The sequence below is a fragment of the Fusarium oxysporum genome, chromosome II (genome assembly GCF_013085055.1).
Source record: "Fusarium oxysporum Fo47 chromosome II, complete sequence".
NCBI lineage: Eukaryota > Fungi > Ascomycota > Sordariomycetes > Hypocreales > Nectriaceae > Fusarium > Fusarium oxysporum.
In genome coordinates, this window is record NC_072841.1 from 3,835,244 (window position 1) to 3,846,381 (window position 11,138).

The 11,138-nt window shown below is 48.8% G+C and overlaps 5 protein-coding genes across 5 annotated transcripts; 3 read left to right on the plus strand and 2 right to left on the minus strand.

The window, feature by feature from the left end:
* Positions 1–606: 606 nt before the first annotated feature.
* On the plus strand, positions 607–4,779 carry FOBCDRAFT_288783 (amino acid permease-domain-containing protein; the record flags this gene model as incomplete). The annotated part of the gene is made up of 4 exons (XM_059611730.1): positions 607–847; positions 907–1,453; positions 1,491–2,956; positions 3,002–4,779. 4 exons carry the CDS (start codon positions 607–609, stop codon positions 4,777–4,779), a joined length of 4,032 nt encoding a protein of 1,343 aa, XP_059464203.1.
* Positions 4,780–5,540: 761 nt separating this feature from the next.
* FOBCDRAFT_17262 (uncharacterized protein) lies at positions 5,541–7,648 on the plus strand. The gene has a single exon (XM_054703429.2). The coding sequence runs from the start codon at positions 5,973–5,975 to the stop codon at positions 7,542–7,544; it is 1,572 nt and encodes a 523-aa protein (XP_054559404.1). The 5' UTR covers positions 5,541–5,972; the 3' UTR covers positions 7,545–7,648.
* FOBCDRAFT_17265 (CobW/HypB/UreG, nucleotide-binding domain-containing protein) lies at positions 7,575–8,947 on the minus strand. The gene has a single exon (XM_054703430.2). The coding sequence runs from the start codon at positions 8,866–8,868 to the stop codon at positions 7,753–7,755; it is 1,116 nt and encodes a 371-aa protein (XP_054559405.1). The 5' UTR covers positions 8,869–8,947; the 3' UTR covers positions 7,575–7,752.
* A 368-nt stretch (positions 8,948–9,315) lies between these two features.
* On the plus strand, positions 9,316–9,680 carry FOBCDRAFT_269673 (uncharacterized protein; the record flags this gene model as incomplete). The annotated part of the gene is made up of 2 exons (XM_031174213.2): positions 9,316–9,442; positions 9,493–9,680. 2 exons carry the CDS (start codon positions 9,316–9,318, stop codon positions 9,678–9,680), a joined length of 315 nt encoding a protein of 104 aa, XP_031050998.2.
* A 938-nt stretch (positions 9,681–10,618) lies between these two features.
* FOBCDRAFT_215661 (uncharacterized protein) lies at positions 10,619–11,134 on the minus strand. Its single transcript, XM_059609414.1, has one exon. The coding sequence runs from the start codon at positions 11,019–11,021 to the stop codon at positions 10,794–10,796; it is 228 nt and encodes a 75-aa protein (XP_059466797.1). The 5' UTR covers positions 11,022–11,134; the 3' UTR covers positions 10,619–10,793.
* Between the last annotated feature and the right edge of the window lie 4 nt (positions 11,135–11,138).

The following is an 11,138-nucleotide window of genomic DNA, read 5'->3' on the forward strand; positions in this document are numbered from 1 at the left end:
AGATAGCTCTAAGCAACACTACTGGATTCTACTGGCCTCTAACCGCTGAAATGGAGGTTTTAGCGGGGAATGTCCAGCACCCGTGGACCCTTGAAACCACCTCAAACACCAACATTAGCACCGTAGTCCCCTGCTGACCCGTCTAGTTCCTCCAAACTTCCATACCTTTCCTGCTGTAACTACGATGGAGGCCCAAGAATGCCTCCCTTGAGGCTATTGTGGCGTCCTTGATTGGCGATGATCTCCAAACTAACATGGACGTTTTTGCCCGGATTGCCGAATAACTGCCCTTGTATTATCCACCCACCACCACACTAACCACACCCAATGTGCAACACGCGGGAGGCTTCAGCTTGGAATTTTCTTGGCAAGCATAGGATTGACGACCGATTACCCAATTGCTAAGTGGTCCTTGAACAATAGAATACACCATAACATCATTATTTCTCAGGCCTCTCCCCTCTTTCAAAGGCCTCATTCTTCTGTGCTTTGTTCCACCGCGGTTCTTCACCGTCTTATACTTGCTCATGTGGGCCAGTGCTCGCTACTACTGACCCCTCGTCTGGCTGACTGACTGAATGCCCGACTTGCTCTCTGGACTGCACCATGACAACACCTCAACAGTCAGATATCAAGGGAGTTGACAATGGGGGAGAACGACAACGAAATAGCATAACCGAGTCTCATGGCGGACGAGGATCGGTATCAGTCACCATGGAGCCACGGCACAACAAGTTGGGCAGCATCTCGGGTGTCTACATCCCTGTTTTTCTCAATATCATGAGTATTCTCATGTTTTTGCGATTCGGTCAAATTATTGGAAAAATCGGCTTCGTGGGCATCCTCGGTAGGTTTTTCGCATATGAGGGCTTTCATAAATATTAACAAAGACTCCAGGACTTCTAGTTACAGCTTACTCCATTGACTTATTGACAACGCTTTCTCTATCAGCTATCGCATCCAATGGCGAAGTCAAGGGCGGTGGTGCATACTATCTTATCTCACGGTCTCTGGGACCCGAGTTTGGTGGTTCCATCGGAATCCTCTTCTATCTTGCTCAAGTTCTCAATGCAAGCATGAACGTTGTTGGTCTTATTGACTGTGTTAGACTAAATCTCGGTGCGGCTTTCCCCTCAGGTTACTGGACTGGCTATGGCCTCCAAACAGCTGCCCTGTTGCTTTGTACTGGTCTTTGTTTCCTAGGATCTGCAACTTTTTCGAGAGCCTCCAATGCTCTGCTTGCCATCCTGAGCTTGGCCATTGTCAGCATCCCGGTCTCTGCTGTCTTCAAGGCTCCCTTCCATGATAGGGATCTCGGGATTCATTTCACCGGACCTAGTCTTGATACCCTGACCGACAATTTCCTTCCTCACAGCGGCCCCCAATTCAAAGGCCTCGAAACGTTTCGTGATCTGTTTGGCATTCTCTTTCCGTACGGCCCTAATGTCAACCTGTGTGTGTATAACAAGCTCGTACTGACAATGAGACAGTGCTACCTCAGGAATCTTCGCAGGTGCATCCATGTCTGGAGACCTAAAAGACCCAAGCAGATCGATCCCTCACGGAACGCTCTGGGCAATGTTGACAACCTTTATCATCTACTTTGTCGTAATTCTTTCACTGGCTGCGAGCACAACTCACTCATCTTTCCTGGCCAACGACAATGTCATCCCTCTCGTCAACCTCTCCCAACCTGTCATCCTCGCTGGTGAATGTGCAGTCACCTTCTTCTCTGCTCTTATGGGCCTGATCGGTGCCTCCAAGCTGTTCCAAGCTTTTGCAAGGGATAAGCTTCTTCCAGGCCTCGGCTTCTTCAGCAAGGGCACGAAACATGGTGACGAACCGATTTACGCTTTGCTTCTGACTTATGTCATTGCACAACTGGCGCTGTTCGCTGATCTCAACCAGATCGCTACCTTTATCTCTATGGGATATCAGATGACTTTCTTCGTCATGAATTTAGCTTGCTTCCTTCTCAAAGTCGGGTCAGCCCCTAACTTCAGGCCAAGCTTCAAGTTCTTCACCTGGCAAACTGCTTTCCTTGCCGGCATCTTGTCAGGCTTTGCTATGTTCTTCATCGATGAGACTTATGCTGCTATTGCTATCACAGTGCTTGTGTTGCTATTCCTCCTCATTCATTACCTCAGCCCTCCTAAGCACTGGGGCGATGTCAGCCAAAACTTGATCTATCATCAAGTAAGGAAGTATTTGCTACGCCTGAGACCAGAACACATCAAATTCTGGAGACCGCATATCATATTACTTATCAACAACCCTCGCAGACAGACCAGGTTGATCCAATTTTGTAACTCACTCAAAAAGGGGTCGCTTTACATTCTTGGTCATGTCATCGTGACCGACGACTTCAACTCAGGGGTTCATGAAGCTCGGCTTCAACAACATGCTTGGACAAAATACATCAATGAGTTCTCCAAGATCAAGGCTTTTGTGCAGCTAACAATGTCCCCCACTATCACTTGGGGCATCCGCAATCTGATACTATCAGCCGGCCTTGGTGGCATGCGTCCCAACATTGCTGTGCTTGGATTTTACAACATGGAGGAACTGCGAAAATCAAACCCGAAGCTACGCGTACCTGATGTTCCCGTATCTTTGTCCAGTCAAATGCGACGGCCCCCTAGGTCAAATGGCAAAGCTCCCGAAAGGCCTCGGAGGCGACGGGGTGACACGTCAGCAAGGCTCATGGAGGGCATCCTACCAACAGACGTTATTCGTACCGAGAATATGATGTCTCCAAAAGAGTATCTGACTATACTAGAGGACCTTGCGTTGCGATATAGACTTAACATTGCAGTGGGGTGTGGCTTTGAATCACTTGAGACACCAAGAAAGGACGGAACCAACACCAAAAAGTACATCGACCTGTGGCCTATCCAGATGTCGGCCGAGGTTACTTCTGACGGAAAGAGTTTACTGACCACCAACTTTGATACATGTAAGGTGAATCTCTTGTGAAGACGGCACAAGCTAATATTTGTAGACACCCTCATTTTGCAGCTCGGGCATATTCTTCACAGTGTGCAACTCTGGAAACATGTTTATACCCTTCGGGTCATGGTGTTTGTGGAATACGAGAGTGAGGTCAATGAAGAGCATGCTCGAGTTCTGGCACTTCTTGAGAAATTGAGAATTGACGCAGAGGTCAAAGTATTTTGCTTGGCATCAGGCAGTCTAAATACTTACGATCTCATCGTCAATGGAATAGGTAACGACATCGATTGGGAAATTGTCGTCAACGATACACTCCGTAACGAAGAGTGGTGGGATGATGTTCAGATGTTCCGAGGCCGATCAGACAACATGACTTCTACTCAGGAGCTGGATCAGCTGGAGCACATATATGATACGATATCTGGGAGGCCCGGTTTGTATAACCCTCATGAGGAGATATACGATCGTCGACGTGCTAGCACGACGGATGTTCCCGAATTACCAAGACGGCCGGCTATTCGGATGCTTTCAAAGATGGGGGTTAGTATGGGAATTCACACACACCATCTCCCAGACGGTGCATTAGATGAAACGGATAACGAGGATGACGAGGCAGAAGACTCGCAAGCAGAACTTCTTGATGACGAGGAAATGGGGTACAGTTCTACACTAGACCATGAGTCGATTGACGAAAGAAACATCGGCCCGAGTGATGCAGCTCGTCAGCCATTGTTGGGGGGTGGAGATTCTCATGATGAGGATGGTAGAGTACGTGGTGACTTTTGGGAAAGCTTTGGCCGAAGGCCCAAGTCTGACACAGTTGGGGACGCGGTCGGGACAAGTACATCGTACGGTACAATGTCATCGTCTGCGACAGTCAAGGGAGTTGGCGTTGGTGTTGGTGGAGTCCAAACATCACAGTCGGCATCAGCATCAGCCTCTCAAGTTGCACCAGAATCGTCAGCAACACAGACGAACGAACGACGACATGGAGGCAGCACAGACTCTGCCCCGGCAGAGTTTCCCCCTCTTGTCTCGCGAGACTCGTTAGGACCTTCTACAGCCTTCAGTCGTGTGCGCCCCCCAAGCCCTACGCGAGAAGACACTGTACGCCCGTATCGCAGCGGCGCGTCAACACCAGGAAGACCCAATCTTTCCAGGCAGTCCTCGGCCGTGAAGTTCTCCAGCCGCCCAGTCCCGGAAACAAAGATCGTGGCCTCGGAAGCAGAGGGGTCCACGATAAGCTTTGCGCCGCCCTCTAGTACCGAATCTGAGACTCCCAAGGCCGGACCGTATCGACCGAGTTATTCGCGGCAATCGTCGCTAGGAAAATTCCCGAATAGATCCCGGCCTAGCGGTCAAGTGTTAGCCGGCGAGGAGAGCAGAAAAGTCAGTTTCGCGGAACAGTCTGACTGCGAGCCATACTCAACGCATCATTCTCGATTCCATTCACGGCGGAATTCTCGAGGATCTACACAAGGAGGGGGCGAATCTTATGACCAAATTCCAGAAATGCTTGAAAGATACAGATTAAGTTCACATTTAGAGGAGGAAGGTCAAAATTCGGGTTACACACCGCAGGGATTGGAGCTCTCTTTCAACGAGCTTCCAAGCAGAGCGCAGCATCTCATTGTGAACGAATTGATGCGTCAGCATTCCAAGGAGACTGCTGTTCTTCTCAGCACGCTGCCAATTCCTTCGGAGGGCACTTGCTTGGATGAAGCTTCTACTGTACAGTATCTCTCTGATGTCGAAGTTCTCTGCAATGAGCTGCCACCAACGCTGTTGGTTCTTAGCAACAATATGACAGTAACTGTCAACCTATAGTCGATCGCTTAATCAAACAATGAATCAATTACAAAGCCGCAATATCTCCATGATTGACAGCTAGCATGGATGACCCATGTAGAGGGCCTAATTGAGGCTACTGAGGGAAATATTACCACACTTGACGACAAAGTCTCTAAAAGATGGCGTAAGCCGAGTCATGACCAACAAAGGATGGCAAAGATTACTAGCCAGGAACAGCCTTGCAAAGACCATGTCAGGCACAGGAACCGAGGAACGGGACAAGACAGTCGGAACTAACAGCTGAACCATTCTGTCGATATAGTTTTCATGAATTCTTGCACGAGGTTTTGAATATCAGGGGCAAGATTGACTGGAATGGTCTCTGAGGTTCTGGATATGTCGGGTAGTGGATAGGCGTTTTTTTGGTGGCTTGCGACCATGAATCATGGGCCATGTGGCTGTATGTCACCTCTCAGTCTCAGTCTCTGTCAGTCGTCACTGAGAAAGAATCATGAGAGGGAAATTTATTTTCAGCTTTCATTGTGTGCTTGTGTCTTTATGCTCGGGCTCTCTTGCGGCCTATCCCTGTAGAACGGTTGGTGCTCTTAGATTGGAGCACTTTTGGTGTTACCCAAACTGCATTCTTGGGAGACAAACTCTCGTCTTTGTACCAAGCCGTACCTTTCCCGTCCCTGTGCCGTGTGCCTGACACCACCTTGACGCCTTAAAGTGTCCTATTTAGTTACTGCAGAAGCCAAAAGGTTGAGTTGCCCCCGCACAATGACACTACCTGTTGTCATCGGTACCTCCGAGCCGCCATAGGTAAGAAGAGGCGCATGCTAGAGGTAACTAGACTATCTAACAAGGTTTGCATTTCTCTTTACCACGAGAAACTCTATTCCGTCTTCCAAGTTCAGTTCAGTTCAGTTCCGCTCTGTTCCCCAGAGCTCTATACCCACTGAAGATATCCTCCGAGGGGGGGCTTGTCTTGAAAGACCCAAGACCCCTCCCGTCTATCACTCACTTACATTCCAGTCAAACAGCCTGACACCACTCAGCTCTGTCAAAAAAGGGGACCCCAAAGACATTTCCTTATAACGGAGGCTGGGGCTGGGATATCCATTCTGCTGAAATCAGGTTTTCTGGGAAATTCTCTTTCCTGACCTGTGAGACATCGTGCTCCGAGTCAGGCTACTCTACTCTTCTTCCCCAAGCCCAACCACTTCACGATGCCTTCTTGGACTTCCAGCAACGACGATAAGATGAGCAGCTGGCGGGACCAGCTCTCGCCCCGGAACCTGAGTTTTCGGGGCTTTAGAAGAGCTTCCGAGTCTGTGGCAAAAACAACCTCCTCAACCAGTAAAGATTTCACCATGTTGCACTATCCGGACCGACCTGCGAGGAGGATCACTGAGGCCGATATTCCCAGCGACGAAGAGTGTAAAAAGTCTCTTATTAATATGAGAAAAGCTTCTTTCGTGGAGCAAATACATCGACGACATGAAATTCAACATCAGAAACAATTATCTCCTGTGCGAGAACCGACGCAAGAAGAGCTTCCAGCATTGAGACCGCCTCAACATGAGTTACCTCGAATAGTACAGCCACAACCGCAACCACCAACAGAACAACCTCGGGCAATTCAACCACAGATTAAGCAGCCTCGAGCACAGCAGCCGTTGCGATTAACTTTTGGACCGTTTAATGGACAGTTCCGATCTGCCTTTGGACCACTTACACCCGCTGAAGAGGAGCCATGTCCGTTAGAAAAGGTCGACACCATTGGGTCTACAGCAACAGCAACACCACAAGATTCACTGCAAGTTCCCGAACCTTCTGTGGACATTCGAAAAAGCCTCTTAGTTGTTGATGATTTAAAGATTGCAAGAGAACCTTCGCCTTCTGCGGTCATCAGCGAAGCCAAGACCATCAAACTCGAACGAGTAGACAACCACGCTACACCTGGCGTCTCACCAATCTCATCACCACGACCAAGCGATGCTTCGGCTTCAGGATGGCCCAGACGAAAACAATCAGTTCAAATGGTCGCTATTCGTCGATCATCGCAAGATTCTCAGAAGCGCAAGCAGTCTGCTCATACAGTCGTTGTGCGACGGCCTTCCAAGCCAACGGCAGATGCCCTTAACTCCCATCCCGTTCACGCACCTTCTACACAAGTCCATGTTCGACAAGACAGTGTTTCGGACCCAATGTGTCGGGTGTGTCATAATGGAATCGCTGAGACGTCTGGGACTTGTTCAAGCTGTGAGAATGACGCCATCACAGCCACGCCGGTCGAAATCAGTCCCAACTTCTCTCGACTTCATCACAAGCCAACTATCAAGAAGTACAACCGTCCACCTCCTCTGATTCCTCAGTCTCTCGACGGTATCGCCAAGCTTCATCGCCCCTCCGCTTCTCTCACCTCTGATCCCGAAGCGAATTCGCTGTCACCGCCGGCTTCGCCAACATCGCATTGCAGCAGTCCAGCTGAGACCGTCAAGACAGTGGCGACGGGTCCTTCAGTTCCTCCGACCCCAATGTCAGCCCTCTCGACGCCTGAAGTGTTCAAGCGCTTCCAGGAAGAGGTTGAATCAAGGGCCAAGGCAGATGATAGTCCCGCATTCGATGATCCATGGATGATCAAATCCATGACTCCTGAGGCTGATGTCTATGAAGAAGACTGGGCGGATTATTACTTTGATGAGCAAAACTTCAACGACGACAAAGTCACTAATGGACCGGCGCCTGGTGCGAATTTTGTTCCGAGTCCTGTCAATCCAGGTCCCGGGTGGATATAGAGCCTTATAAGAGATTGCGTGTAAAAGATTGTATCATGTATGTATTCAAAATGCCAGGTAGCGGGTTTGTTTTTCTATATCCTGGTCAAATAGCGACAAGCGTTCTTTCAATCCAATCATGGGTCTATGCTTCATAACCATCTCTTTCGTCTCTTCGTGACATCTTCCCACATCTAATCCATCTCAACTTTTAAATCTATATTCTAATCTAGAGAATTTTTGTAATGGCCAAACCGCTTGAATCTCCACCTTCTAATTCTATCAATCCACCAGCTTCAATTCTCTTCTTCCACTTGTTGCTCTCATATCGTGCAAAAATTATTGTCATGCGTAGTGTAACATCGCTGCTCGAGTCATGCTCCTGCAGTGATTCCGCAACAGGTGTGAACGTCCAGCGGCCAAATGCCCAGTTGAGGATATATCGACCGGAGGCGCTTGGCTCTGGTGGGGGGATATCGGGATCGGAGTTTGTGGGCGTTGATGAGAGTGAGACAAGGGCCTTGATGCGGTAGGCTTCGTCTTTGGGGGCGGAGGAGAGGAAGGCGATGAGCTTTGCGGTCGAAACTCGTGCTGAAGGATCGGCTTTCAGGACAACTGACAAAACCTCGACTTCGCTTTGGTGGTCGTGAGAATGGCCGTTTGTTGTGCCGTTGGAGTGGTCGTGGCTGTGGCCGTTGGTCTTTTCAAGATCTACCTCTGTCAACTCCTTCGCCAAGCCACCATCCACACCAAAGATCAAGTCCATCGACACTTTGCCCTTGTCGCTCTTGACCTTGGCAACGTCAACTTCTAGATCGCCAACTCGGTCGAGGCATTCGTCGTATCTCAGCATGCTGACATTTTCCCACTTGTTGAAGACAATGAGATCGGTGTAGCGCGCTTGGATGCGTGCCGTGTAGCTAGTGTCCTCATAACCCTTCCAGTTCTCGACGTCAATGACGCTGATGACACCGTCGAGGATATACTTCCCGGACTCACGCGCAAGGCGGTTGACTTCGAGAGCGAGGGTCGCGGGGAATGCCGAGCCGCTGGTTTCAATAACGATTCGATCGGGTGTGACGGTCTTTTCTAGTTCTTCGAGCGCGGGGCCGAGTTGACCGACGAGGTTACAGCAGATGCAGCCGTTGAGGAGTTCCTGGACACCCGAAATGGCAGAGTTGGCCGCTAGTTGTGAGTCGACTGCGAGATCGCCGAATTCGTTCTTGAGAAGCGCAAGCTTATAGTCTGGGTTCTGGGCACGAAGTTGAGGGATCAGGTTCAGAATCAGTGTCGTTTTACCTGATCCCAGGAACCCTGTAACGATAGTGATAGGAATTGGCGCCATCTTTGCTGTACTTTCAACAGAATTGAGGTTGAAAATAGCACCTATAGAAAAAAAGGGACGGCGTCAAGTTTTGTTCCTGATAAAATACCTCTTTAGCAGAACAAACAAAAGTGATATCGTTGGGTGATCATCAGCCCATCCATTCAGAACGGTCCGATAAGATAGACTTTTGAATCGTTATCGGGCCTTATCGGAACGACCCCGCCAGCTGCGACTTGACGTCACTTTATAGAGGGTGACAAGCTGAAAGAATGGACTAATGTAAGGTTTCACAGGGGTGCATTAAGGATTTGCGCCATTGCGTATGCCAATGCCGGGGATAAAGATAGAAGAACAAGGAAATGGGGTAGGGATACACAATATTTACATGCATCCTTCTCTCGTCTGGATCTTAATCGGAGCATCAACCTTCAACAGGAAACACAATCCGCATAAAACGAAACAAAAATGGCTTCTCAAGAATCAGGCCAGAACAACAACGTCCAAGACGAGAGCTTCAAGGAGCAGCTTGACAAGGCTGCTGACAGCACCCGTGAACTGGAGAATCAGAAACCCAATCCTGTTATTGAGAAGAGTATGCTTTGCCAAACACTCTGCGAATGATAAATTACTGACTTGTTGCAGTCACAGAATATGTTCCAGCTGCAGCCAAGATCCTGCCCGCTCGTCAAAGCCCACCCAAGGAGGAAGACAAGCCACCAGGACCACCAGAGCGGCCGCATCACGATGACAAAATCGAAGACTTTGTAAGGGATCAGCACAGAAGTCAGGGTGTTGATGGAATTTTGGGCGATTCTCCCAACGATGAGTGATAGGATTTTTTGCGGCTTTTGGGGATATCGGCGCTGTACAATAGGGCGTTTGCCTACAACGTAATGAATTCATGATTCACGTGTCTAGAAGTCGAATTTGACATGAAGCCGGTGCAGTGCGACTTGTGAAGGTGTCTTGGATATGGACGCTAGCTTGGTCGCTAGGAACACGATCCAGTAACGGTCTTGAGCCTCATCAGCTTAATCCTTACGACAAGGCAAAGCTCGCTTAGGTATTGGTCTGCAGAAACGAAGTCGAGACGCAGGCCGAAGAGCCGCATCTCGAAACAAGGTCTCGCATCCATAGCAGCGCGAAGTTCACGACGCGAAATTTTACAGCTGATATCTATCAGCCAAACACCTAATGAGCAGCACGAGTTTACACGATATCACACTGATTAGTATCAGCAGCGCGAAATTTACTAAAAATCCTTTTCAGGATGATAAAATGTCCCCCCTTCTTGGCATTACACCGCCTACAGACATCGTTGCGAAACAACGACCTGACGGAGAATTTCCTATATCCAAGGGTTATAATCTACTGAGCGTTTCCCGCAATGGGAAAGGCAACGCGACACCGTGGGAGGTGACCCAGAGGTCGGGTGAAGGTCGTGGCGGCTCAGAAAACATTAAAAAATGCTTTTTGATCTAAGGAGCAAAAGTAAAAGAGATCGGGAAAAGTGCGAGTTTATATACCCCAAGAATTTCTGAGTGGGGCTGCCGTTTAGGTTAGTCAGCAGAGATTCTTCAAAGGTGGTTGGGTATGGGTCTGGTCAAACATTTACCCTATAATTCAGATGAAGTCCAGCTGGATTAGGCTCTGTATAGAAGGTGGCAGAGTTATTGCCATGATCGCGATACCTTCATATTCGATTATGTACTTGTAAGATATTTCAAGGATCTCCTTGGAATTTAATACTACCCTGCTTATTAAGGAACCGGTATAACAAGGAAACCAAAAGTAAGAGCAGCAACTTCCCATTTCCCATACAATCGCGATATAAGGAAGCCCAACGTACCCCAACATACGCCATAGAAAACAATGACCGTACGTTTGTAGCCTCGACTGATCTGAGGAGAAACCTGAAGCTTAACTAAGCACCTCTACCACTATCAGAGGGTCCATGCAGGACCTCGCTGTACTCGACCATAACCTCGAAAGCGAGATGGAACGATGTACGAAACCCATGGACTGGGGTAATCTGGATGCTGGTTCCAAATGGAATGATAACCAGAATAATGCGTCATTTGTCGGGGCAGTTTATGTCCTTGTTCGATATCTGTTAGAACAGACCAGTTTCGCGTTAGAAACAACATGACAATCACATTGTCCACATACATCGAGTGTCCCTGTGGTGGTCCTTCTTCTGTCCCTACACATATGATAGAACGCTAGGACACAACTTGGGAGGTTGATGATAGTCCCCACGATAGAGATGATAGCTTCTGCAGACAAAG